General features: G+C 39.4%; 4 protein-coding genes across 11 annotated transcripts; 2 read left to right on the forward strand and 2 right to left on the reverse strand.

The window, feature by feature from the left end:
• Positions 1-235: 235 nt before the first annotated feature.
• Positions 236-3,998, forward strand: ube2al (ubiquitin conjugating enzyme E2 A, like). Its single transcript, XM_042001591.1, has 6 exons — positions 236-462; positions 1,853-1,933; positions 2,026-2,051; positions 2,457-2,546; positions 2,628-2,716; positions 3,240-3,998. Exons 1-6 carry the CDS (start codon positions 419-421, stop codon positions 3,366-3,368), a joined length of 459 nt encoding a protein of 152 aa, XP_041857525.1. The 5' UTR covers positions 236-418; the 3' UTR covers positions 3,369-3,998.
• Positions 3,999-5,433: 1,435 nt separating this feature from the next.
• ing1 (inhibitor of growth family, member 1) lies at positions 5,434-10,005 on the reverse strand. 2 transcript variants are annotated; one of them, XM_042001589.1, is made up of 4 exons: positions 9,871-10,005; positions 8,356-8,528; positions 6,686-6,834; positions 5,434-6,382 (listed from the first exon to the last, which is right to left on the reverse strand). In XM_042001589.1, the coding sequence occupies exons 2-4, from the start codon at positions 8,492-8,494 to the stop codon at positions 5,756-5,758; spliced, it is 915 nt and encodes a 304-aa protein (XP_041857523.1). In that variant the 5' UTR covers positions 8,495-8,528; positions 9,871-10,005; the 3' UTR covers positions 5,434-5,755. The 2 variants fall into 2 exon arrangements, with proteins under 2 accessions (XP_041857523.1, XP_041857522.1); XM_042001588.1 differs by lacking the exon at positions 9,871-10,005 and adding an exon at positions 9,570-9,721.
• Positions 10,006-10,154: 149 nt separating this feature from the next.
• naxd (NAD(P)HX dehydratase) lies at positions 10,155-21,425 on the reverse strand. 7 transcript variants are annotated; one of them, XM_042001582.1, is made up of 12 exons: positions 21,151-21,425; positions 14,714-14,900; positions 14,154-14,597; positions 13,768-13,918; positions 13,633-13,678; positions 13,463-13,551; positions 12,868-12,976; positions 11,607-11,657; positions 11,413-11,517; positions 11,195-11,315; positions 10,941-11,064; positions 10,155-10,691 (listed from the first exon to the last, which is right to left on the reverse strand). In XM_042001582.1, exons 1-12 carry the CDS (start codon positions 21,226-21,228, stop codon positions 10,541-10,543), a joined length of 1,656 nt encoding a protein of 551 aa, XP_041857516.1. In that variant the 5' UTR covers positions 21,229-21,425; the 3' UTR covers positions 10,155-10,540. The 7 variants fall into 7 exon arrangements, with proteins under 7 accessions (XP_041857516.1, XP_041857517.1, XP_041857518.1 ...); XM_042001583.1 differs by lacking the exon at positions 21,151-21,425 and adding an exon at positions 17,414-17,458; XM_042001584.1 differs by lacking the exon at positions 21,151-21,425 and adding an exon at positions 16,009-16,160.
• On the forward strand, positions 20,583-25,447 carry rab20 (RAB20, member RAS oncogene family). The gene is made up of 2 exons (XM_042001590.1): positions 20,583-21,049; positions 24,598-25,447. The coding sequence occupies exons 1-2, from the start codon at positions 20,860-20,862 to the stop codon at positions 25,197-25,199; spliced, it is 792 nt and encodes a 263-aa protein (XP_041857524.1). The 5' UTR covers positions 20,583-20,859; the 3' UTR covers positions 25,200-25,447.
• The last annotated feature ends 208 nt before the right edge of the window (positions 25,448-25,655 follow it).

Consider the following 25,655-nt stretch of genomic DNA (forward strand, 5'->3'; position numbering starts at 1 on the left):
TGGCCACGCCTCTTGTCAGAAGACTCCCCCGATTAGCAGGGGAGTCTACACATATCTTTTACCAAAGCAGCGTATTTAATGTATTTATTTTGCCTAGATACATTGAAGTACTACAGATATATTTTATATATTTGGATTGCTCAGTATTAATGGCACTTGAAGCTTTGAATGTCCGGTTAACTTGGCACGTGTTCTTGCCCCCCCCCCCCCCTCCCTTGGTAAATGGTATCGTCCTGTAAATCTATCTGAGCTAACCGGAGAGTCAGGGTTATCAAGAGAGCAACAGAAAACGTCGGACCCGTGATTAGGATTACTGTGAACTTGTAAAAAAGAAGCACTAACTACAAAATAACGTTTTGATCATATAGGCTTCCGTCAACACAGTGGTGTTGTCGATAACTATTTAACAAGTAAAGCTATGTCCACTCCGGCTAGAAGAAGACTTATGAGAGATTTTAAGCGGTGAGTTGATGGGCTGAAATTATGCCGATAACGTTGGTTAGCTGATTTGTCAAAACAGCTAACATTAGCTTAGCTTTAGTTAGCTCGGTAAAGCTAATCCTTGTGTTTTAGCAAAATCTGGAAGATTCTATTTCATGGCCAAGCACAGTCTAAACGTAGCCATATTTTCTCATATTGTGCTTCTGTGAACGTGAATAATTGATAAGAAATAGTGTTAAAATATTCAGAGACCAGAAATGCCTTGAAGCTAACAGCGCTAGTTGAGACATGTTAGCCTACTAGGGTTACAATTTACGACTGCTAGCAGCTCTTAACTAGCTAGCATTTAAATGCCCGTGTGGTGTGTCAGGAAAGCCACTTATTCATGGTCAAAATACAATTACTGCAGACAAAGGTAGAGTAATTTAAGTTAAATATCCTTTTGATTTCAACATTAAATAGCTGACAGCATGGCTGACTAATTTAAACGGTTCCAAGTTGATCGATTTTGACAGTAAAGATAAATAAGGGCAGATTTTTGTGAAGGGAGATTTAGTATCAGAAACTGAAAGTACAGTTATTGCCTCTAAAAAGAAAAATATAGAATCAGAGCAGAAACGACAATATGCACACGGCGGCTGCATTTTGTGCGGTCAGCATCAACCAAGCGTCATGTCCTGACAGTAACGGAACACTTTGTTCACGAAAAATGTTGTTTCCTTATTTAAAGCCAGCTTCATTGCATGACAGCTACATATCTCTAGTAGGTCTGCTTACTTTAGCGTTGATTGAAGTTGATTTTAATTTCACTGGTCTCATTTACCTTTATGGAACCAAATATTTTAAGTTCATAGAAAACCAGGACAGGTCAGGAATTTTTGGACAGGCCGTGCCAGGTGTTGGGAGAGGCGTGGCTTGCTATAAGCTAAAACTCCTGTGCATTTCTGTGAAAGTATAGAAAATGGTTGCAACTTGCAACCGTGTAAGAATATTGTTTTAGGAGTGCTGCTTGACAAGCTTTTGAACAGGTGTATAAGATATATGATTCTTCCATGTGGATTTAGTGGGATAGTGATTGGACAACTTGGAAGAATGAGAAATAATATGTTCACAGGCTTGTTGTACAAAGCTAACTTAAAATCCAATAAGGTCAATTAAATAAGAGAATTTAAACTGGCATATTAAAGGTCTGGCCCCACACTTAGGTTACTAACTTTTTAGTCATGATATCATGTTGCATCACATAAATGAATATTAAAATTGCATAGTTGTGTTAATATTTGTTTCCATTGTTCAAGTCAACTATGTCTAAATGATGAAGTGTCATGATAATAATATTGAACACTGAAAAAAATCTAGCTTATTATTAAGTGGTGAGGTTTAGCTATAATATTCTTTTGGTTTTACCAAGGCTACAAGAAGATCCTCCAGCTGGTGTCAGTGGTGCTCCGTCCGAAAACAACATCATGGTGTGGAATGCAGTCATTTTTGGGTAAGAAACGAAAATGTGTTTTCAATGTATAGACGTTGGGTTGTCAGCTGTTGAATAAATAACCTTCCTTTTCTCTTCTTCAAATCTCACAGCCCTGAAGGAACTCCCTTTGAGGATGGTAAGTATCTTAACTTCTTAGTGCATAAAGTAATGATATCAAAATAACACTTGTAAGATGTCGTCTTGTGTCAGTCCAGCCAACAAAACCTTTTCAGAATTGTTTTTTTTTATCTTTATCAGTTTTTTTAGACACATTAGATTGTCTTAAAATGATCTGAAATGTTGATAATCTATTAAATAAAAATGATTTTAATATTTTACCTTAAGTGTTGCAAATATAAATGTATGTTTATTTGTAAGTTAGTTTTTCAACAGCAGCTATTCAGTAGCTGCACTTTTTCTGTGCACAGATTTGCATTTTACTTCATGACAAATCATTACTTTTTTTTGGTTCTCTGCCTCTCTTCTCAGTCAGGTTTAATTAAGGTCTTCCTCTGTTTTTTTTTTTTTTTTTTTGCCTCAGGTACATTTAAACTCATTGTAGAATTCACTGAAGAATATCCCAACAAACCCCCCACAGTACGATTTGTCTCAAAGATGTTTCATCCAAATGGTGAGAGTATTTAACTTTGTTCTTACATTATAGTGTTGCTGAGACATGTGGGTGGTGTATAATTGTGTCTTTTGTCTGCAGTCTATGCAGATGGCAGTATATGTCTAGACATCCTACAGAATCGTTGGAGTCCCACTTATGATGTGTCTTCTATTCTTACATCTATCCAGGTAAAAATCTACATTTACAAAATCATAGAACTATATTGTATAAATGTGGTAATTTGTTATTTAAATATTTTTCTCCAACTGAATCCATGAATTTTTTGGTATATTAACCAATGGAAAAATGTTTTTTTTCATAGAAAATTTAAATATATTACAAGAATCATAAAAGATTATGGAAAGCAGACAATAATATTTTAGAAATGGAAAGATGCTAAAGGGACTTGTAATTTGTCCATCAAATGACAAATGACTGAATAATGTTCTATGAATTAATTTATAAAGCTTTAAGGCTAATAGTAGCCTTTTATTAATACTACAGTTAGAGAATTGGTTCAAAGTCTACAGAAAACAGAAATTGTATGGTCTTTTTTTTTTTTTTTTTTTTTTGTTTGCATTTAGTGCTGAGAACATGATGTCATATAGTGAAAAACGAGATGCATAATTTTAAATGTTTAGATGGGGCAAAACGGTCTCTTTGGCTAAAAGAATTTGTAGCATTTAAGCTTCTGCATTTATTTTTCTCCAGTCCCTGCTTGATGAACCGAACCCCAACAGTCCAGCCAATAGTCAGGCAGCGCAGCTGTACCAGGAGAACAAGCGGGAGTATGAGAAGCGTGTGTCCGCTATCGTAGAGCAAAGCTGGAGGGACAGTTGACCTGACAATCCTCATGGCTGCTCTCTCCTGTGTTGAGCTGTGTGCTGCAGGTTTTAGTGGAGTATGTCTTCATTTTTGCCCCTACACCTTTTTAATTTTAAGCTTTTATGCACTTTACCTTCATTTACCCTTTACCGTTTTTTTTCTCTCTTTTTTTATATATCTTACCCCCCTTTTCTAATGCATCAAGGGCAATGTACTGAATCTTGCCTTGATGCTTTGTCAGTTTGGACTTGATGGCCATTATCCAAAAAAATCTGGTGTTCTTACGTGCTGTTGTAGCTCCCCTTGACTTCTGCTAAATGTCTATGAGGAGTGCATTAATTAAGTCAAGGGTTCTTTTTTTTCTCTCTCTCTTTGTGTTGTGCACCTGTTATGGCAGTTTGTTTTCACAAGGCAGTGAAATGATGAGCCGCCTGAGAATCATGGACTACAGCTTGATCAGGCATCTTGACACCGTGTCTTTGCTGTGTTGTGAACTGTTACATGCATGACATACGAGTATTCACAATCCTGTTCAGTTCTCGTGTATATAAAGAAAACTGCAACTGAAATTATGTACAGATTTTGCACTGGTTGTCCCCTTGTCACTTTTTCCAGTCCTTGTAAATAAAGGCAAAATCATCCATACATGCGACTTTTTTTTTAAATTGTCATTTTTATAATTTATTTTAAAACTATGATCCGTGTTAAATAATCTGTGTTATGCTGACCAGTTACTGAAACTGCAGTTTTGTATGTCTTGCTAATAATTAGGTCTGCTCTAAATAGCTGGGATTAAAAAAAAGAAAGAATTTATTTTAATTCAATTAATCCATCGTTAAATTTAATTAATCCATTATCAATTTTTAAAAAAATTGGACATTGATTTCTTTTTTTATACATTTTTTTTCAACTGACCAACCGTTGGAAAATGTCAACCAGCTGAAGTTAGTTTTTTTTTTTTTACTGCTCCCAGGGTAGTGACGATGGGAACTCTCGCTCCAGTGAGGTGCGGTCAGAGTTTTTCTCATGCACCAGTGTTACGCTGAACGAATGTATTCATGCCGAATATAAATGCGCACAGCTGAACAAGTTGAATTTACCATTACTGTAGTAATTTGAGTCTTATTGCAGCTTCAAACAGGTCCAATATTCTCTAAGTTTTAACGACATGTTATCTCAGAGATCAACTTTAATAATACTTAAAACGACTCCACTGAAAGAAACAGTCTTCATCATGACATTTAAAAACCTTCACTTTTTTTTTTATCACAGCATTTCTGGCTGTGAACTGGGAATTATTAAAGAAGTGCATCCGATTATTACAATCACCTGATCTCACCCAGAAATCTGATTCTGGTTATATTAAACCCAGTGTTTTATTTTTAAAAAATAGTTATCTGAGAATATTTTAATATTCAAGAACTACTGGTGTTAGATAAATAACTAAATGAATGGATATGGAATCAAATTGGATTAAACTGAATCAGGCTTTTGGGAATTGAATCGTTTCCGGAAATTGGTGGTGATACCCAGCCCGACTGCACTGGGAGTTTAACTGGATAGATGACTGTAGCAAAAGTCAAAATGATCATGAAATTCTGCTTGTATGAGAAAGGTCAGCTACTGGATACAGATGTTCTTGCTTAAATTCTCCGACTTGTACAAACTGTTTCCTTTTGAAAACACTGCAGTCCCACTTATTCAAATGTCACTTTCACAGCACTGCAAGCTCAACTTAGAGTAAAATAAAGACTTTCACACTGAAAGGATAATCAACTGTAATTACCTAGACTGACATTTAACCATGAAAAATACTGTTGATACCAGGAAAAAAAACCTAATTCTACATCCATACGCTGCTGGAAAAAAAAGCAGTGACCATAGCTGTTGACGTGTCAGACTTTTCTGATCAATGTAGTTTAAAGTGTTTGACATCTGAAATCTCACAGGTTTACTCTAAACTGGGTGTTTACTATTATCACCAGGCTGCTATATTACAAAAAAAACATTTTATATATATATATATATATATATATATATATATATATATATATATATATATATATAAATATATAACCTGCAAGTTCAGACATTTTTATTTGTTAAATGAGTAGATATTTTAGCACGTGATGCTGCATGCATGATGGTAACAAAGACAGATGTAAGTGTAGGATAGCATTTTAAAAACATGCACGTAGTCCTGTATAGATTTGTGTTAATTCTTTACAAATATTATGAACCAAATGGAGGAACATCCTGTTTCTCAGCTATCAAGCAATTACAAAAATATTTTACCAAGAGTCATCTCATCAATACAATACTCTTATAACAGTATTTTAAATGAAACCACGACATAAAATTAAATTGAACATAATAGTGTTCACTGGGAAAGGCAGAGTGAGCTACCTGTTGTATGCCCTCTCCTTTTTGGCCCTCTCAAGGGCCTTGTCCATGGTCTTTTCATTCTCACCTCTACACTTTGGGCAATACCACTTGCCTTTGGGCTTATGATGCAGCCCAACACAAGAGAAGTGGAACCACTCAATGGGACATTCATCATTATCGCAGCCAATCATCTCTCCATAGGACACCTGCTCACACAGGCAGTATGTTGGCTCGTCTGGATCTATAGGCAGGTCCGGAGGCGACACTTCCCTCTCCGACTTTCCTTTTGACCGTTTCTTCTTCTTGGAAGATGTTTTGGCCTTCTTTTCCCGTGATGCCCCCACTTCCTCAGCATGATCCACACCCCCGTAACTTTCTCGACTTTCTCCATTTTTCTGACGTCTGGAGCGTTTCCCTCCAGCTTTGTCTCCGCCACCTGAGCCAGGGGTGACCTCCTCGCGTTTCTTGTCGTGGTGGCCAGGTTTGCCTGGGGTGACTATTGCAGATGAGGAGGACATTAAAGATGCTGCAGTTGTGGTCATGGATGTTGCAGTAGGTACATGACTTTCTGTAACTTCTTGAGAGGAGACGAGAAGTTCAGAATGCCAGTCAATTTGTCGTGTTCGATTTTCAACCAACTCCACCTGAAATGCAGAACAAACCATTTTTTTAAGGCCATGTGCAACAGACACAGCCTGGTGTAACTTTGACATATAACATGCAAGGTTACACACTGTGTCTCATTGTACCATCCTGAATGAGCTTATTCAGTATTTATTATAAAGATGAGCTCTTTAGTTCTTTTTGTTTGTTTTCCTTCCTTCTGATTTAAACTAGGTGTAAATATGAACACAAAATAAAATAACATGCAAGGACTGCTCTTTCCTCATCAGCTGCACACATTCAGAAAAGATAATTTGCCAATGAGCAGAATAATTGGATCATACCATTTGACCAGCAATCTGGATCTTCTCATCTCCAAGTTCCTGACTGCGGATCAGTGCTCTTTGAATGGATAACTGTAGCTTGCGTCTCTGAAGGGAGTCAGATTCACGACGATACCGTTCATAGACATCATCAAGCTCCTTCAGAACATCTGCCCACAATATCAAGAAGAAATATATCAGCTCAGAGAAGTACACAAAAAAAGAATTTCAACATTGAAAACGTTGCGTGTCATAACTGATTTTCTTGCCAGCTGTGTGTGGTATCAGGATGTTTTCTGAGACTTTGGTGAATAAGTAAGCATGTTGTTCAAAGAAGCTGAGCACACACCCCTCTTAGTAATATGCTACTCTATTTATTTTCTTTTATTTAACCTTTAATTAACCAGGAGGTCCCATTGAGATTCAAAATCTCTTTTTCAAGAGAGACCTGGCCAAGGTAGCAGCCAAACCACAGAGTAAATGCAGCATACATATTATAATATACATTTTCATAATAAAACAAGTACACAGTCATAAAAATATCTCAAGGAAAACAAGCACATGTCTCCATCACCACATTCTTTATAGAAGCTTTAAATTAATTCATGGACATGGTGTTTCTAGTTTAACCTCTTTCTGTAGATTATTCCATCCCCAAGGTGCTGAATAAGAGAATGCAGTTTTTCCCAATTCTGTTGCAACTCTGGGAACATTAAAAAGTAACCACTTTGAGGAGTGTAACTGAGCAAACAGAGAGGAGGTTACAGAGGTACAGCGGAAGTTTGCAAGTAATGCTTGTCCTGTGTACTTTAAATGGTTACAATGGTGGCATAATGTCAGTGCAGTATGTTGTGTTGCATTACACATCAACATGTGGTATGGGAACATCACCCAGTGGTACGGGCAACAGTACTGGTCTTGACCGGAGGGCCCTGCAGAGGGTGCTGAGGTCAGCACAGCCCACCATGGGTATAAAACTCCCCACCCTCCAGGACATCTTCATGAGACAAACAGCCAGAGCAAACAGGACCATGAGAGACCCTCATCATCCTAACAACAATCTGTTCAAGTGGCTGTGCTCTGGCCGGCGCTGAAAGCTCATTAAGGCGAACACAGAGAGACTCGGGAGGAGCTTCTTCCCTCAGGGTGTCAGAACTGTGAACTCTACTCATGTCACTTTAACAAAGTTTATATTATTAATTCTTATTATTAATATGATAAATTATTTTCTCATCAAAATGAGTGAATAAATTATACAAGGAATCCTGTCGTAGAACACTGGACTTTTTCAGTTTTTGACTGTTTTACTTTATCTGTATGACAACTTTTTCCACTACATTGTTGGTTTTGCAATTTTCAGCCAATAAATTCTGATAAAAAATAATACTTTGACACTAAATATCAAATGTTAATTCTATATGTTGGCCACCAGATTACTGAAATCAGTTTAGAACATGACTAGGGAAAACATGCAACTACCTTTTGCACATAATTGATTTACAACGATTATTGCTGCAGTTGATTATACATTCTTGTGCTCATATAGCTTTACATAGTGCTTACATATAAATATTGTATGAACCTGTTATTTCTAAAGTTGTGTTCACTTAACAGCTCTGACTAGAAAGCTAAAAGTACTACAGATACATGTTAACATCAGTGTCCATTAACCATTTTGTTAAATTCTGTACCTTGATACTTGGCATCAATTTCTTTCATGAGGGAGACACTCCTCTGCAAGTCAAATGGCAGCGACTCCACCAGATCCAAATACTCCTCCACATAGTTGACAACAACATGGCCTTGGTCACCATTGGTTGGGTTCAACATTGTGGGTCGTCTTTACCCCTGGACACTCCTACACCTGTTATAATAAAAGCATTATTCATTTCTGCACTGCCCTTTGAAGCTTAATTTGCACATGAATGTCTTCCCATGGAAACGATTACTTATTAGCAGCAGTTATTAAGTATTATTGGAATGCCAGTGTAATTTCCATATGAACCACCTGAAAATACTTAGGAATGCAGACAATGCAGGTCGAAATGTTAAAGTTGGAAGAGTTGTCATCTTAAAATAGCGGCAAGTAAACAATCTATCTACACGACAATTACGTTAGTATCCAATCAGCTGAATATGAATGTAATTTCTGAGTGCCTTCGGGTTTGTACATCTATTGAAGTGCCGCTGGTGCACATCTGGAGTTTGCATTCAAGTCTTCGCCGCACCAGAGAAGATAACAGTAATGTTAGCAAGCTAATTTTCCCAAAGAATTTTACGGTTACTTGGGCTGCACGTGAGTAATGATTAGTCAGACCACCAGAAAATCCACCATTACAAAGTTAATAACTTACTTTTAACATTTTCATCAACAACTGAGGTCGTGTGAGTTATGCTAGGCAATGCTAACTGTTGTCAACGTATTTGGCTGCTGAGTTTACGTTAGTCAACGTAGAGTAACGTTTATCACCTCTGTTTACAAGTTAAAATCTGTCTATTACCCCACATAATCTAAAATAATCATAATCTAAAAATTTAATTTCATATACACTATTAGCTGGGTTTAGTCTTTGTCTGACAGCGCTAAAGGTTTAAAGAAATGTCATCGTGATATGACCATGAGAGTAAAATTTGTCAACGCTCGGAGTAAACTCTACAGTCACCCAAATACACTACAACGTAAAGTAAATCCCATACCGTTATTTCATTTCACCACATAACATTGCATAAACAAACTACACAGGCTAGAATCACTTTAAGTTGTTTATTTTTTCGTGTTCTTTTTTCCGTATGTTAGCTAAATTAGCCTGCTAGCTTATAACGTTACTAAACGTGGCACAAATCCAAACAAAAGCAAACCACAAGACTTGCATGTAGTAGACAAGTGGCACACAGATAATCTTACCCCTGGATATTTTTTCCGTAGCCAACCTTCCCTTCGTGATGCCGTTGTCGCTTTTGTTGCTAGGTTGTGTAACTACAGTGAAGAACAGCTTGTAGCCTTGTAGCCGACAAACTGCTAACGTGCCTGGCCAATTCCAGCTGTGCGCATGCGCTGCATCGCTGAGCGCCAATGATTGTTGGTACAATGACAATTGTAGTTTACTGAAGAGTGTGTACCGTTTCTTTTTTTCGATGACTCATGACAACACGAAAAGCACAGACGTTATTAATACAATAAGCGTTGACTAAGTTAATTTTCTTACCACAGTAAACTTTGACCAGCATAAACCATTTCGAGACGTTCGTCCAACTGACACATCGTATTTCTTGCAATGAAATGTAAAAATGAGAGTTGTGAATAACACCGAAGATTACTTTATGATAGCCAATAGCAAAATATTACTGTCTGGCATCCAACTCCTCATCTGACTTTGCTTGCGGTGACGTTTCTAATATTTAAAGTCAGTGTCGCCACCCTGTGGCTGTAACAGAGGCGTTTAATTACCACACATGCAGCCTACTTTCACAAAACAATCCACACACAAAATCTAATTTACTTTTATTTTATTATTCAAACAAGCTTATGGTTTTAACTTATTAATCAAACTGCCTTAATCTCTTTGGATGGCTGTGAAGAATTTGGCTACCTCGACACATTTGATGTGAACACATTCTACATACTGTTTCAGAGACTGAATTATGTTTGTTGGGTTTTCTTTTTATAGTTTCATTTGATACACTTACAATAACACATCAGTGTGCATTTTTGTCCACCAGATCCTGGTGCCTTCGCTGGAGCAATAGTCCACAGTTGACACTAAAATTTAGCCTGCTGATCATCACATTTCTTCAGCACTCTAAGGCTGTGTCCAGATATCAAATTTAAACATTGACTGTATAGCTTTATACAACAAATTGGATTGTTGACAGTTCTCAGCTTTCAAACAGCTTCCTGAAGACTGGGCCAATCTCTTGAATCATGTCTGAGGTGGTGGTGGACCTGCCGTGTCGCTGAAACGCTTGATTGTTGCACTGTCTAGTGAGTGAACAGGCACCAAATGCTGCAACCACTGATGGATTCACACTGAAAAACAAATCAAATTAAAAATTAGGGATGAACATATACATATCTAATTTCATTAAATCTAGATGAACGTTAATCTGTTTTGATTAATTCCATTCGTATTGTTTAACCATAAAATAACCATTAAATTGCGTTCCATCAAATAAAAAGATCTTAAAATATTTTCAATGTCATCTTTTCAATCCCACAGAAATGTGACTACAACATGACTAAAATATAACGCAAAAAGTTCCAAAGAGGCTTCTTCACCTTCTGATCACTCCCATTGCAGAGGCAGCATGAGCCCAGTGAGCCAGCACTCCCATAGATCCAGACAGGAGATCACCTTGTCCACCACATCTTCTCCCGCTGCCCTCAACACTGCATGAGTACACTAGAAACAATGACACATGACTTAAGGGCACAAAAAAAGAACCTCAAAACCTCTCAAACTAAATATAATTAGTGATTTACAAAAATAAAAATGATCAGTAATGAGACTAAAATTTGTTTTTGGCACCAACCTTTGCTGCCATCCGAAATGAGATCCCGTTCACCCTTAAGCACCAGAGTGATGTTGCCCATAACTCCACTGAGTTGCATGACGCTGCGTTGATGGTCGCTGGCATTCATGGGCTCGTGGTGCTGAAACAATGACAGAAAAGATGAAACACACATTAACACAGTCATTATTCTACATGCCATTAACTTGCAAGTAACAGAGCTCTACCAAGAGACGCACCAGTGCCTCATACAGTCGGGTGAACTCCATGAAGTTAGGTGTGAGGATACCCTTCTGGTACCCTTGAATAACAGATGGTTGCTGTGTAACTAACCATAATCCGTCCTGCGGAAAACAACAAAAGTCTGTATGACTCTGTAAATAAAAACCCAATCTGTTCAACAACTGGAATGCAATTTTTTGTCAAAACTTACTGCATCAATGACTATAGGAATATCTTTCGCTTTGGATCTTTCAATCACTTCCTGAAAGAGACACACCAGTTTGTTATCTTTCATGTCCAACACACAAAACAGAATCAAGCATGTACAAATGTCACACAAAAAGAAGATTTGTTTAGTCGATCATCTCTCCCCCTTAACAACACCAATTAATGTTCATTTTACATCGTTGGGAAGCCTGATTAGTCAACTTTACAACAAGATATAACTTGTAAGAAATGTGCATTTGTGGAATTTGTAGAGCAAAACTTGTTGCGAGTGCCCTAAAAAATGTGTCAAACTTCTCTGCAACATTCTCCTGTAAATATTCACTCTTGCTTTGAGATGTGCTGCCAGGTATGTACCAGTCATCGATGTATGACTGGCACCTGATTGATAAACAGACATACTGGAATGAGATTCTTCAACCAGTTATCACATATCTCCAGAATCTGGGGCATACCTTCATCCTCCAGGATGACAACACTCAGTCAGGATCCTCACAGAATTTGACAACAGAGAGGACGGGATAACCTGCTGTGAGGCCAGACCTCAATCCATGTGAACACTGGGATGAGTTTGGGCATATGTTGCTAAGGTGACCAACACAACCTTCAAACTGACCTGGTAAAGGAATAGGATGCCATCCCACAGCAAAGTGTGACCAGGCTAGTGATGAGCAAGAAGAGGAAGTACCAAGCTGTTTCAGCTATGTATGGATCTTCCTCATGCTACTTAAGTGCCTGACAGTATAAAAATAGTAAAAAGGACCAATACGTGTGGCCAAGCAACACAAAATGAGTGAATATCAACAGGACAATGTGGCAGGGAAGCATCACATTTTTGGGGGGCCACTACCCACACTTTTAGATGTGCTGCTCCTTTTACAGAAACTTGATCCTAACAATTATACAAAGTTGTAAAGGTGACTAATCAGGCTATCCAACAATGTATAATACACCAATTGGTATTTTAAAAATGGAAGAAATAATAAAATCAACAAATATTTCCTTCCTTTTTAATAGTTTATTACTCTACATGAAATGTTAAATCTTTTTCTTTTTCCAACGCTGGAACACACATTGTCTTATGTTAACAGATACAAATAACTCAAAGCAACACGTACGCTCTTTTCTAAAGTGCGTATTCTATCCAGCTAGAATTAAAAACACACCTAAGACATTTTTGAGCTTATGGACAATAGCTAGTTTAAGAGACTTTTGAGTTCAAAGATGAGTGAATATAATCCACATGCCTTGGCTGTTTTCAGTAAAACGTCTTCTCTGCCGAGTCCTGGTCCCACTACAAGGCTGTGAAGTCTTGGGAGCCACTTTTCTATTTCTTCCACAGCATTAGGACTGTCCCTTGATACACACAAACAAAGACACATAATAGATGTGTTGGATGTCTTTGAATGAAATTATGAATAAAAATTAAGAGAATAATACTATAAAAGAAACAATCATTAAGTATTTCTAAAGATTGAAATTGTTTATTACTTGAAGAATTATTGACACTTTCGGTAGATGCAGCTAAATATATTTTTTGTCTTTCCAAGAGGCTGATTTTTTTAATGGTTAAGGACAATGACAGGAGTGAAAATGAGTAAAAATGTCAAAAGAAAAGTGAGAAACAATAGGAAAGCCTGGAGAACTATTGCTCAAAATCACTTTAAAAGATTACAAGAAACCCTGGATATTTGTAGAAAAAACATAGAGTGCCCAATACAAGCTTTAACTTGACCTTCAACAACTTCTTGTTGAGGAACTAGGTATCAGAGCTACCAGCACCTGAAAACCAAGTCAAAGTTACACAACAGTAATTACCAACCCAAGTGGATTTGTACTTACAGAACAGGATGAACTATGAGTTCTGGACTGTACGATTTGATCACAGTAGCAGCATCTTTGGTGCAGAACACATGAGACAAGTCAGCTCCCTGGAAAAGAGAAAAAGATGTTGTTATGACTTAAAGATTAAAACTGAGTAGCAGCGGTAAGTAATCTCAATCGCAACCTACCACTTTCAGTGCGGAGATGGCGGCAAAGTATGGTGCACCGGTATAGCTTTAGGGAGTGAAATGGAAAAAATATTAGGGCAAATGTTTCATACATGATGTTAATATTGAGGAAGGCCTGGTCTTTAGGAGACATACTCTTGGCATCCGCCAATGATCCCAATACGTCCATCTTGTCCCTTGTGCTTTTTAGATGTCAGTGGAGGAACTATGCTCTTTACTAGTGAAAAGATGTCATCATCCATGCCTTTGTGTGATGAAGAGCCCAAACTGTAGTAGCGCTCAAACACTAATGAGACAAAGTGAGAGCTTTTAAACTGTGAAATATTACATTAGTCTGCAACAGTGTCAAGCAGTTTTTCCAATAATATCTCAAAGACACAAAATGTCAAATGTTGGTCAAGAAAACGGTGAAATAACACAACTTAATATTAAGATGAATAAGTGACTGCCCCCCGACTGTCTTTAAATTTATCTTCACACCTTCCACCTCAAGGCCTAACACATGATGCTGGAGATAATACCTAATGTCTGTGGGTCTGTGTTCAACAGTTGGGTCTGTTGGTTGAAACAGTCTGTCTGGGGTGAAGGGCGTTTGTGTTGACTGGATAGGCCACGTGCATGTGACGAGGAGGCAGTGGAGATGACCGGAGGGCGGGGAGGGGCAGTCTTGGTGGGAGTGGCAGCTGAGCTGGGCCTGGCTGAGGAGATGCCGGAGAACATCTGACCAAGCATCTGAAGCATGTGCAGCTCCCTGGCATGCTCAGCTTCACGACGGCGATCCTCCGCTTGCAGCCGCTGTTCCTCCATGCGATAAAAGCTGTCTTCAGCTTGGGCACTCTGCTCCAAGAACTGCTCCATAAGTTTCTCCATGGGAAAGTTTGAACGCCGTTTTCTGGGCCTTTTAGGCGTTCTCGTTGACAAATTACACACTGACTGGTTGCTGTTGTGTGGTTTTACTGTGGTGCCTGGAAGACAAAAGCGTTGGACATTATGTGAACTGATGCACATAAACCCTAGCCATTTTATAAACAATTTAGAACTCTGAAGAGCAAATAAATGTAGACACATTAGGTGCACTCACTGTTATTGCCCACTGTCACTTTAACTGGAATAGGGATGGGGACAGTTGGATACTCCAGCTTCACCTCAGTCTCAGCAGGATAAGGACATTCTCTTGTGCTCTCCAGGTATGCATCCTGAGCATCCTCTCCATCCTCCTCCAGGCCTTCCCCGGCCTCCTCCACTCCCTGCCCACTATCCATCAGCTCCTGCGGGTCAAGTACCGGTCGGTTGCTCAAAATCCTCTCCATAGTGTCATAAAACTTACATATCTTGTGATACTGTCCATTGTTCCGCAGATTCCCCTCTTTCGCTAACAGGTACTGTCTTTTGAGGCTTTTGATCCGCACTCTGCATTGTTCCGGAGTCCTTTCAAACCCCATCACTCCCAGCCTGCGGGAAACGTCGCGGTACACGAAGCTATTTCTGAAGTTTCCATCTAGCGCCACCTGAATGTCCTGCTCCCCCCAGATGTTTAACAAGGTCCTCGTTTCTACGTCCGACCACAAGAAGCCCCGCGTTGTGTTTGCTTGCATAGCTAATCCAGACAATCTGGTTTACAGCATAACCTCCACCCAAAGGAGTTGTCTGGGGATGTTGACACTGCAGATTATGATGGACGTCTGATCTGGATCTTTGCTCTTTGCTGCATCAAAGCTGCGGGGCGTCGCTAACCCAAACACCATCCATTGGCCATTTTGATCGCTCAGGAGGACTTGAGGGTGGAATAATTATTATATTAAACTTTAGAATCATAACAATAGCGTGTATATGTCAACTCTTTGTATGCTAGCTAAACCTTAGCATTCTGTTTTCTCCCTCCACGTCGTTATAAAAATGCGTAGCTAGTACTTTTGGATGAGCTGATTGGGGTTCAGTGTCCCTGGCAGTTTTCACATGTTTTGTCCTCATTGGGAAATTCCCAAACTGACCTCTGATCAGTCCTCTGAGGTCAGTTTCACCTTTCTCCGCCTGGTTCTCCGCCCAGTGGACGTATGGTAGGTGTCTGCGGGGTCCTAAAGACCCTGATTGCTAAGGCACCATTCAGCTGCTCGGGCACAAGAAATTAGTCTGTTGGTTAGCTAATGGCATAACTAGAATGTGTTCTGAAATAAAATTTCCTATGATTTTCTTCACATTACCTTTTTTATCCAAAAAGATGAAAGAGGCGATAATTGCCAGTGCAACTGTGATCAAGAAAACGGCGAATTGAGTCTGAATCTGCTGAGGCATATTGTCACGGTTAGCCTAACTGCAGCCATCGACACTGAGCTTCCCCACTCGCGAAAGACCACCCTCGCTGTACACACTCCTTACCTAAACGTTTCAACGCTGAAAAGTGTACACAAGAGATCCTGATCATGAGGCGTTCGCAGTGCAGCAGTACAGGAAGAGAACGTTATGATGTGTTTAAGGGCTCCTCGGACACTCCAACATCTAAACAGACTAGCTATCACCATAGATGTTATTGTAGCTATCTATGGCTAACACTATCAGGTGCAGCCTCAAGTAAAAAAAGAAAAGAAATTGAAATGACCCGGAAGTAGTATTTAAGTTCTCAATAATTAGGAATGGAGTTTCAGTTCAGTTCTTCCTTTAACATACAAAACACTGAAGCATCTTTTGTGAGAAAAGGAAATAATTTATATTCCACAATCCCTTGCAGACACTTTTAAAGTGACGTTCATTATATGTTATATAAATAAACTTACTAACTGGGTTTTGTAAATATATGTGAAGACAAGAAAAATGTTGACAATATAATGGACTTTTCTGCCCTTTTCTGTCTTTCAAAGGTAATATTTGACATTTTATTGTACTAATATGAAATACATTGCATATTCTTCTTGTAACAGTGTCCCATATGCATATTTAATAGCAGGTATATTCTCAGCCTAAGTAAATCGGGATTACGTGTGTTTCTAATGCCTTGATATATTGGCCAATGTCCGCATATTGTTTAGTTTCAAACCGTCCCCCATTAAGCCACCAAATGAAATGTCTCTTTCTAATTATGACACCTGGAGCTCACAGGATGTGACAGCAACTGTGTCGCTCTCCAATAGGCTATTTTGGGCAGGTTAAGCAGGATGTGTAGTAGGAGTACTCTTGAACTTCCCCCAGGAGTAGCAAGAGTAGGCAGAGTGGACAACCTATTGCCCTTTTTGGTGAGATTTGTAGTTTTGGGGGAACAATAAAACGGTGGAGTCACTGTTGAATGGTAGACCTGGAGTCCTGTCTTCGTTTGTTGTTTTGTAGAATGGATGGGCGATCCCAAAATTTTTCAGTTTATACGATTCCATTAGTTTTTGGTACTTTTTCTTCAATGCCGATACTTTGCTGTGAGTCCAGTTGGACCAAGGTGTCATGTAGTGCTAGAGGCAGTGCTAATTTTTATTTTATTTTTTATTTTTTGTAAGTCATTTTGTTTAAATACAAGATCACGAATTCATCAAACAATATCAACTTGGACATAAGTGCATGATTTCATCACACAATATCATCGTTGGCATAAGTGCACACAGCTTATTCAGTACTTTCCCCTGGTAACTCCAAGATACGTTCTTATCCCCCTTATGGAGAAAGTGAAGGCAGAGCTTACACACATGGAGAAACTTGATCTCATTTCCAGGACCAAGGAGCCAACAGAGTGGTACTATGCCATGGTTCCAGTGTACCTTTCAAAAATGGCATTGTTTGTATCTATGTCAATCTTACTCACTTCAACGAAGCAGTCTGCAAGGAAAAACATCCTGCCTTCAGCTGAACAAACTCTTTGTTCCCTTGCAGGTGCTCAGGTCTTCAGCAAGCCTGACGCGAATAGAGGATTCTGGGAGATTCCCCTGTCCCTGAGTCTGCAAGGTACACAAACTTCATAACACCCTTTGGCTGTTTCTTCTTCAACAGACATCCCTTCGGCATAGTGTTGGCTCCAGAGCACTTCCAGCGGAGTATGTCCTTCATACTAGAAGGATTACAAGAGGTTGTATGTCATATGGAGGACATAAAAGATCAGTCTGGGGAAAAGATCAGTGTGAGCATGACATCAGACTCTACATAGTTCTACGCAAACTCCAGGAAGCAGGAGTTACATTGAACATGGTGTGAGCTGGAGTAACATACTGTCTACAGAAGGTGTAAAGCCAGACCCAGATAAACCACATGCCATTGCCAACACGAAAGAGCTATCGAACATTGGAGAAGTTCACAGCTTTCGTGGTATGGTCAGTTAGCTCAGGAAATTTATCCCCGGTCTGGCAGAGAAGGATAAGCCGCTGCATGACCAACTCTCACAGAAGAATCAGTGGGTCTGGGGCTGTGCACAGCAAACCGCGTTTGACCAGCCAAAGAAAGACCTTACATCACCTCCAGTCCTGATGCTGTATGACCCCAACAAAGAGCTGAAAATGTCAGCAGATGCATCATCATATGGCTTGGGTGCTGTTCTCTTACAAAGGGAGAGCGAAGAGTGGAGACCTGTGGCGTACGCTTCACGCTCCATGACTGAAACAAAGCAGAGGTATTCACAGGTGCCATAAGAAGCTTTGGGAATAATATTGGGCTGTGAGTGGTTCAAAGACTTTATCATTGGGAGGCATTTTTTACTTGAAACTGATCACAAGCCACTTGTCAGTCTTTTGGGTCATCAAGCTTTAACTGAGCTTCCTCCCAGGAGTCAAAGATTTTGACTGAGACTAATGAGGTATGACTATTCCATCTTTCACACCCCAGGCAAAGCTCTGATAACTGCTGATGCACTTTCACAGATACCAGTCAACAAAAGTTTAAAGGACGGTGATCAAAGTCTCATGGAGGACACTAACATCTATGTGGATGTGATTGTAAAAATCCTGACCATCAGTCTAGCTTACCTGATGCAGCTGAGAGAAAAGCTTCAAGAGGACAGTTTTGTGCATAGGTCAAGTAATTTTGCCACAGGTGCTGGTCAGATTGTAGCCAGCTGTCAGGGCCTTTGAAAGCCTACTGGCCAAAGAGAGCTCTACACACTGTTTATGAGGGATTGCTGCTCAAGGGCTAAAGACTGCGCAATTCGGTATTGGACTCAATCCACAAGGGACACTAGGGTATGACAAAATGCAGAGAGTGGGCCAGAGAAGCAGTATGGTGGCCAGGCAGCCAAATAAATGAACTTGTTAGCAACTGCAAAACCCGCATCCAGAAAAGGGTTAATCCTGTCAAACCTTTGATGTTAGAGAGTTCCCTGACGGGCCCTGTCAAAATGCAGCGGCAGATTTATTTAGCCTGAACGATGGCAACTATCTATTAGTGGTAGATTATTATTCAAGATATGTGGAAGTTGCAAAGCTAACTCCAGCCAGATCAGAGGATTTGATTATACATCTCAAATAAATATTTGCACGGCATGGCATCCTGGAGCTTTTCTTCAGTGATAATGGATGATGGAGTATATGGGTTCAAACACATCACCAGAAGTCCTTGGTTTGCTTAACGCAAAGAGAGGCAGAGTGCCATGTTCAGACTGTAAAGAAACTTCTAATGAAGGCCCCAGATCCTTATCTTGCCCTTCTGGCTTAGTAACACTATTATCCTGTGGCTACAGTCCAGCTTCTGTCTCTGCTCACGTTAGACCTTCCATACGGACGGTGTCGCCAGCAAAGAAAAGGAAAGGAGAGTAACAGATGCTGCATCTTTCAACAGTAGACATTGTGTAAGAGATTTGAACCCTCTGACTCCAGGAAAGCAAGTGTGGGTCACGGATACAAAGACTCCAGCAACTGTAGTGTCCACCCATTCCACACCACTTGGAATGGGAAGACAGTATCTTGTGGACAGTTCCTCTGGTACCATCAGGAGAAACAGACGGCACCTTCTTCCCCTCCCCGAATCTACTTCCCACACAGAGACAGTAAACATGCCTTTACAGCCAAGTGGAGCAGCTACAACTAGTCCAGAGTCTCATAGACATCCAGAAGAAGCTCCTGAGAAGTCTCAAGTAGGCTTTACACCTGGTCCATCAGAACCAGGTTTGGCAGAGTGGTATGCAAGCCGATAAAACTGAACTTCTGAAGTAATTACCAGAAATAGCATAAAAGAAAATAAATAAATCAAAGGAAGTAAAATTAAGAAAAAAAAAAAAAAAAACATGGGAAGAATGTTAACGTTGGTTAGCACAATATCTTAAAGAGGTGAGGTGTGGTGTTAATCTGTTTAGTTCAACCAGCTTTATAGTGAAAGAGGTTGAAGTGGAAAAAGATGGGGTTGGAATGTGTGTTCCTGGTTTTGTTGTCAAGCTGAATAAAGATGAAATGCTTCCTTTGTTAACTGTCGTAGTGAATTCTTAACGCATAACATGTCAGTAACGTATTAATGACATGGTAGCTATCAGATTTAAATTGAGCAAACACTTGCTAAAAACTTTTTTCTGTCTTAATTCAATTAAATAAAACTTAGGTCTCATTTTTTTTTTTTTTTTTTGAGTGACAGCTCCACGCTTCTGTAGTATATGGCAGAATTAAGGGAAAAATAAAAACCACACACACACACATACATAAACACACACACACACGCACACAAATATAAAAATACGTTTGTGAATCAACAGTGAGCAGATGTCCTCTTTTTCCTGTCTCTCACCGCTATTAAAATATTTAAGCTTGTCTTAACATGATGTGTCAAGAAAGGGAAGTACTTTCCGAATACTCCAGTTAGTGAAATGATTAAATTAGACTAATTAATTGACTAGACTAACACTTTTGCATAATAATGAAAACAAGCAAACAAAAAAAAAACAAAACAACAAAAACAAAATAAAATTCTATTCATTCATTCATTCATTCATTCATTGCTGCAAGGTTTTGGACATTTGGGTTGCCGTACAATGTAAATCGTTGAAAGCGCTTACTGACTTTGGAGCCTGGAAGGCAGCACTCAGGGAAAATTATCTCCATGTCTGCGGTTCCTCTCTCACTTCCTGTTTCACCGCAGTTACTTTTTGAAGTTTAGTTTTAGACAACGGATTTGAGAATGAGCCATAGCCCAGTCACGTTGTCAAAAAATAACAAGTGTTCATAAAGTGGTGTTTCCAGCAGGAACTGACAACATGATTTTTACAAGCTAGACCGCGGTTCGTTTTCGCGTTCAAAAGGAATAAAGCCCCGCTTTAGCGGGATTGGAGCCATCATTATCATGCCCGATGTGTCGAAGATGAAGAAACCCGACGTCAAGGTTGTTCTCCTTGGGGACATGAACGTTGGGAAGACGTCACTGCTCCACAGGTACATGGAGAGGAAGTTCAAAGACACCATCAGCACCGTCGGCGGAGCGTTTTTCCTCAAACAGTGGGGACCTTACAATATCTCAATATGGGACACAGCCGGTAATAATTCCACCTTCATGTGTATTTTTCTAAACTTTTACTCAGTTTGTTTCTAACTGTTAACATACCTATGTTTTTTGGGGTTCATCAACAATGTTTACCTGAAAACGCGTGATGCCACCTGAGGCATCACCAGCATGTGACCGTTCAGTCTGTGCGGTGCAGGCGGCTTCCCACATGAGAGCCGTGGACTGGAAACTTTCCCCTGCCAGTTAGTAACTACAGCATGACATTTAAAACCTCGCACAATCAAACCTTTTCAGGCCAAACAGGAGAAAAACAAGCAGATAATCCACCACATCGGGGCACAAACAGGCTGTGCCACAAATCTTTGAAAGGAAACCAAATTAATTAATGACTAAAATATGGGCAAATGAAAAGCATGTTGGTTTGGTTTGATCTGGAACAGATGTAGCACAGAAAACAAGACTTTAGAAGCTTATTGGTTTAACTTTATCAGTGAATACCGTGTTAGTTTTAGTTTTGTGTCTAAAACTAACACAAGTAAAATCTGAAACTGGAAGTGAAATATTTTCATGTATGATTTCCATATTTGAGAATATTATATGCTTATTAATAACAAAAGTCACAGAGTTGACATAATAACTGGAAATTTAGTATTATGGCAGGAAAAAAAAGACCTATCATGTATAAATTAACCCAGGGGCCACACACTTCAATTCATTAAGAATTATTTTGAATCCTGCTACAAATATGATGTCAATTCAGTGTCTCGTCACGCACAATGTGTGATTAAAATCACTGCGTGCTTTGTCATGTGCTTTATTGCGCAATGGTGGAGTATTGCAGTCTAAATGACCCTGTTGTCATCTGTGTGGATCTGTAGAAACACTCACACATGCTTGAACCTGTATTTTATTATCATTATTTTTATGTTAATAGCTGCCTGAGACAGAGCCTTTAGAAACAACCACTGTTGATCATTTGATGGGCAGACACAAACACAGTTGATTTCATTATCTGTCCCATTGTGAAGCCTCAATGATTATTCAGTCAGTCTGAGAAGTTAGCGCTTTTAATCAGAGCCAAACACGTATATTTGGTCGTTTACATGGGCTGACTTCAAAACAGCCTTTTAATGAGCTTAGTTTATAATGGACAAAAAGCAGAAAGCCACCTGGGGTAATTTAGAAACTGTTTTATAACACAGTTTATTCAGCAGATCGTCTCAAGTCTAATGTTTAAAGCTCTCAGAGGTACATCTAGCAGATGGTGGAGAGGAGACGAGTGGCAAGTTGGAGATAAGTTTTTTAAAATGTTAAGTTTACACCATGACCCAGATGCTTAGAGAACGTGAAGCGGCAATAACTTCAAATAATTATTTTAATTTTAAATTTTTTTGTATGGAATCAGTCTCTCACATTGCTGTGGAGGAATTTTGACCCCCTTTTCTTTACAATGTTGTTTATTAAAGTTTGCAGCTGTTTGTTTATACTGTTTTAAGGTCCCTCCACAACTTTCAATCAGATTGCAATCTGGACTTTGAATCATTGCAACACTTGATTTTTCCCTCTTTTTAAAAAAAAACAAAGCTGTTCTCTTGCAGATTTGCTGCTGTGTTTGGGATCACTGTCCTGTTGCGTGACCCAGTTTCAGCTAAACTTTAACCCTCAAACAGATGGTCCCACATTTGACTGTTTTAACTTTGGTCTACAGAAGAGTTCATGGTTGACTCAATAAGTGCAAAGTCCCAGCACCTGGGGCTGAAAAGCAAGCCCAGACCATTACCTCTCTGCCACCATGCTTGACACTTGGTACGAGATGTTTATATTGACATGCTGTGCTTGCAGACTGTTATTGGTATAGATGCATATAATCTAGTTTCGTTATGTGTGTGTCATAGAGAATAAATTGTAGGACTAAATTTCTGCTGAATAATTAATCCAGTTGCTGCAGGAATAATCTCAGAACTGCTCCACATTCCAGTATTGTGTAAACATGAGTTACAGTAAACCTTTTTGGGTAAATACACACTTTAGAAATGTAGTTGTTGAGCCACAGAGATAGGGAAAGGCCAGCTGTGTCACCAGTGAGCTATTTCCTGTCTGTGTTGCCTTATTCCCTGACCTCTGTGACAGTCCGCTGTTGCTTTAGTTCAGTCAGTGTGGTGGAAAAATGCTGGATCAGCGCTGCGGAGTCACTTTAAAACTATTCTTCCATTTTCATGTGAAAGAGCGGCAGTTAGAGGGTCTGGTGGAAAGTTTTTTTTGGATTGGCATAATACAAAACATCTGTTGATTTCTCATAATTAGATCATTTTTCCGTTTTTATGCAAACTTGAGCTTTAAGCTTTAAATTGCACAACCTGTTCCTCGTAGGTCACATGATGGGGTTATGGCAAGAAGGCTTGACTCTCCCTGCTTCAACCTGTTACCTAAAAATTTACATGCAACATTTTCTGGAAGTAGGAGAACTCAGATGATGGTTCTCTCACTCACCTGAGCTGAGAGATTTATTGGTCAAAAACTGATTTTTCTTTTTTAATTTCAGTTAAACCAGGTTGGAGCTTACTGACACAACTTGACCTTATTAGACATGAGAAAAGAGTTAAAAAAAAGTCTAAATGTGATGAAATCCAGGAAACCTTTAAGTGATAGAACTATTTATTAATTTATTAGTACAGGTCATCATAAAGCAATTGAAGTAAAAACTCATTTGAGACTCTAAGGGTGCTGGAAAATTGTGATGTTGTGTCTTTTGTGATTCTATTCTTTATTTTTAGGTCTCAAGCTTATGGGCCGTTAGAACAAGGCTAACAAATCATCAGTTGGTTATTTGCTATATTGAACAGCAGCTTTATTGTTGAAAATAAACCCCGGGGAAGTCGAGGTGAAAATGTTTCCTAATGAGACAGCCCTGCTACAATCTGACCCTTGACAAACGTCATTAGTTGTTTATCCAGCGACGCTGTCATTTAGGAACCTTCATAAATGTGGGGTTTGTTGCTGGACTGTTGTTTTAGTAGTTGTTAGTTTTAGCTAAGCATATCTAATTAGTGGACAACTGAATGTATTACCAATTCTTGTACACAGCGGTAATACCCCATACACAATGTGGCCTTTCAAGAATCCTGCATATTTTAACAACAAGGGTTGTTTCTGTTTTCAAACTGCTGACTGTCCTGCACAAAACTCCACTCTGTGCTTCTGCTGTGCTTTTTGTTGAGCCCAGCGTATCCTGATTCACTCATTTATTATTTTATTTGAGGCTCTTTTACAATGGCTTTATATATTTGAATGTTAAAAAAAAAAAAGTATCTATGAAAACTGTATTTCTGCAGCGTCTTTAAAGTCTGCTCTGATTGGCTGAAAGGCTGATCCAGCTCTTCCTTACTGGTTTGATGTAATCTAAACTGATCAACTGATGTTAAAAAAAAGTGTTACATGGTGATGTAGATTTTTATTTGCTCTTTTAGTAATTTTGCAAACTTTTTACTTTAACAAAAAAGATTTCTAAGTACCAGAACCCCCCCCCCCCAAACAGCATAATTCACCCTCTTCATTTCAAGCTGTCTTCTATCTTCTCAGGCCGGGAGCAGTTCCACGGTCTGGGCTCCATGTACTGCAGAGGTGCAGCCGCAGTCATCCTCACCTACGACGTCACCAACTGGCAGAGCCTAGCTGAGCTGGAGGAGCGCTTCCTCTCCCTGACGGACACCGCTAACCATGACTGCATCTATGCTATTGTGGGCAACAAGGCTGATCTCACTGATCTTAAAGCCCAACTGTCCGAGCACTCAGATGGACTCTCTGAGGGCCGACCCAAATGTGAGGAAGAAAGGACAGAACCACAAGTGTTGTCTGCTTGCCCCACTCCCCCAGACTCCCCTGCATCCCTCTCTGGCTTGGTGCTCCACAAACAGGTAACACGGGAGGACGCGGTGGCTCTTTATGGGAGAATACTGCGATATAAAGGCCTGGATGAAAAGAACAGCCTCCCTGCAGAGAAGATGTGCTTCGAGACAAGTGCCAAAACCGGCTATAAAGTGGACGCTTTGTTTGAGACGCTGTTTGATCTGGTGCTGCCTTCCATCCTGAGGAAGAGGCATGAGAACCAGGAGTCTCCGACGGTGGATCTGGAGGAATGCAGGGGAGTGAACAGCAAGCGGGCCAGATCCACCTGCTGCTAGGGACTCATTTTAAGCAATCAGCAAATTAATCTGAGCTCCAAATACAATCTGCGATGGTACTGTTTTTTTTTTTTTCCCTTGACTGAGACCTGGTTGCAAACACATAGGTGCTCAATGTTGTGAAGACAACCAGGAAAAGCAAATCGAGGAAGAAAATTTTGTAACCTTGTGTTATGGAACTTCCCCTCTGACTGAAACTGCACTTGCTTATTCCAAAGATGGCTGTGGGCAAATAACACAGATGTATATTTAAAAAAAAAGTCAATCACTGTTATTTGTAAATCTTTTGCTATTATAATTTCACTAATTTAACAGCACTAATTGTTAGCTGGTGACACATTGCACTGTTTTCTGTAGTGTTTTGATCACATTTCACTTTGATATTCTGCTACTAGCATTGATAATGATCCTTTATATTTTACTGAAACTTTTTCATTGAGTGTAAAATGTCCCTGT

The sequence above is a fragment of the Melanotaenia boesemani genome, chromosome 12, assembly GCF_017639745.1.
Source record: "Melanotaenia boesemani isolate fMelBoe1 chromosome 12, fMelBoe1.pri, whole genome shotgun sequence".
Lineage (NCBI taxonomy): Eukaryota > Metazoa > Chordata > Actinopteri > Atheriniformes > Melanotaeniidae > Melanotaenia > Melanotaenia boesemani.

Bases quoted from the DNA above. Each gene is read 5' to 3' on its own strand.
- ube2al (XM_042001591.1), top strand. From the start codon at position 419: ATGTCCACTCCGGCTAGAAGAAGACTTATGAGAGATTTTAAGCG. The intron at 2,547-2,627 runs GTGAGAGTATTT...TTTTGTCTGCAG, and splicing joins AAAGATGTTTCATCCAAATG to TCTATGCAGATGGCAGTATA. The intron at 2,717-3,239 runs GTAAAAATCTAC...ATTTTTCTCCAG, and splicing joins CTATTCTTACATCTATCCAG to TCCCTGCTTGATGAACCGAA.
- ing1 (XM_042001589.1), bottom strand. From the start codon at position 8,494: ATGTTGAACCCAACCAATGGTGACCAAGGCCATGTTGTTGTCAACTAT. The intron at 6,835-8,355 runs GTACAGAATTTA...TATTGTGGGCAG, and splicing joins AATTGATGCCAAGTATCAAG to ATGTTCTGAAGGAGCTTGAT. The intron at 6,383-6,685 runs GTATGATCCAAT...TCTGCATTTCAG, and splicing joins TCCAGATTGCTGGTCAAATG to GTGGAGTTGGTTGAAAATCG.
- naxd (XM_042001581.1), bottom strand. From the start codon at position 15,227: ATGCAAGCAAACACAACGCGGGGCTTCTTGTGGTCGGACGTAGAAACG. The intron at 13,679-13,767 runs GTATGTCTCCTA...CACTCCCTAAAG, and splicing joins ATCATTGGCGGATGCCAAGA to CTATACCGGTGCACCATACT. The intron at 11,316-11,412 runs GTGCGTCTCTTG...TCATTGTTTCAG, and splicing joins CCCGACTGTATGAGGCACTG to CACCACGAGCCCATGAATGC.
- rab20 (XM_042001590.1), top strand. From the start codon at position 20,860: ATGCCCGATGTGTCGAAGATGAAGAAACCCGACGTCAAGGTTGTTCTC. The intron at 21,050-24,597 runs GTAATAATTCCA...CTATCTTCTCAG, and splicing joins CTCAATATGGGACACAGCCG to GCCGGGAGCAGTTCCACGGT.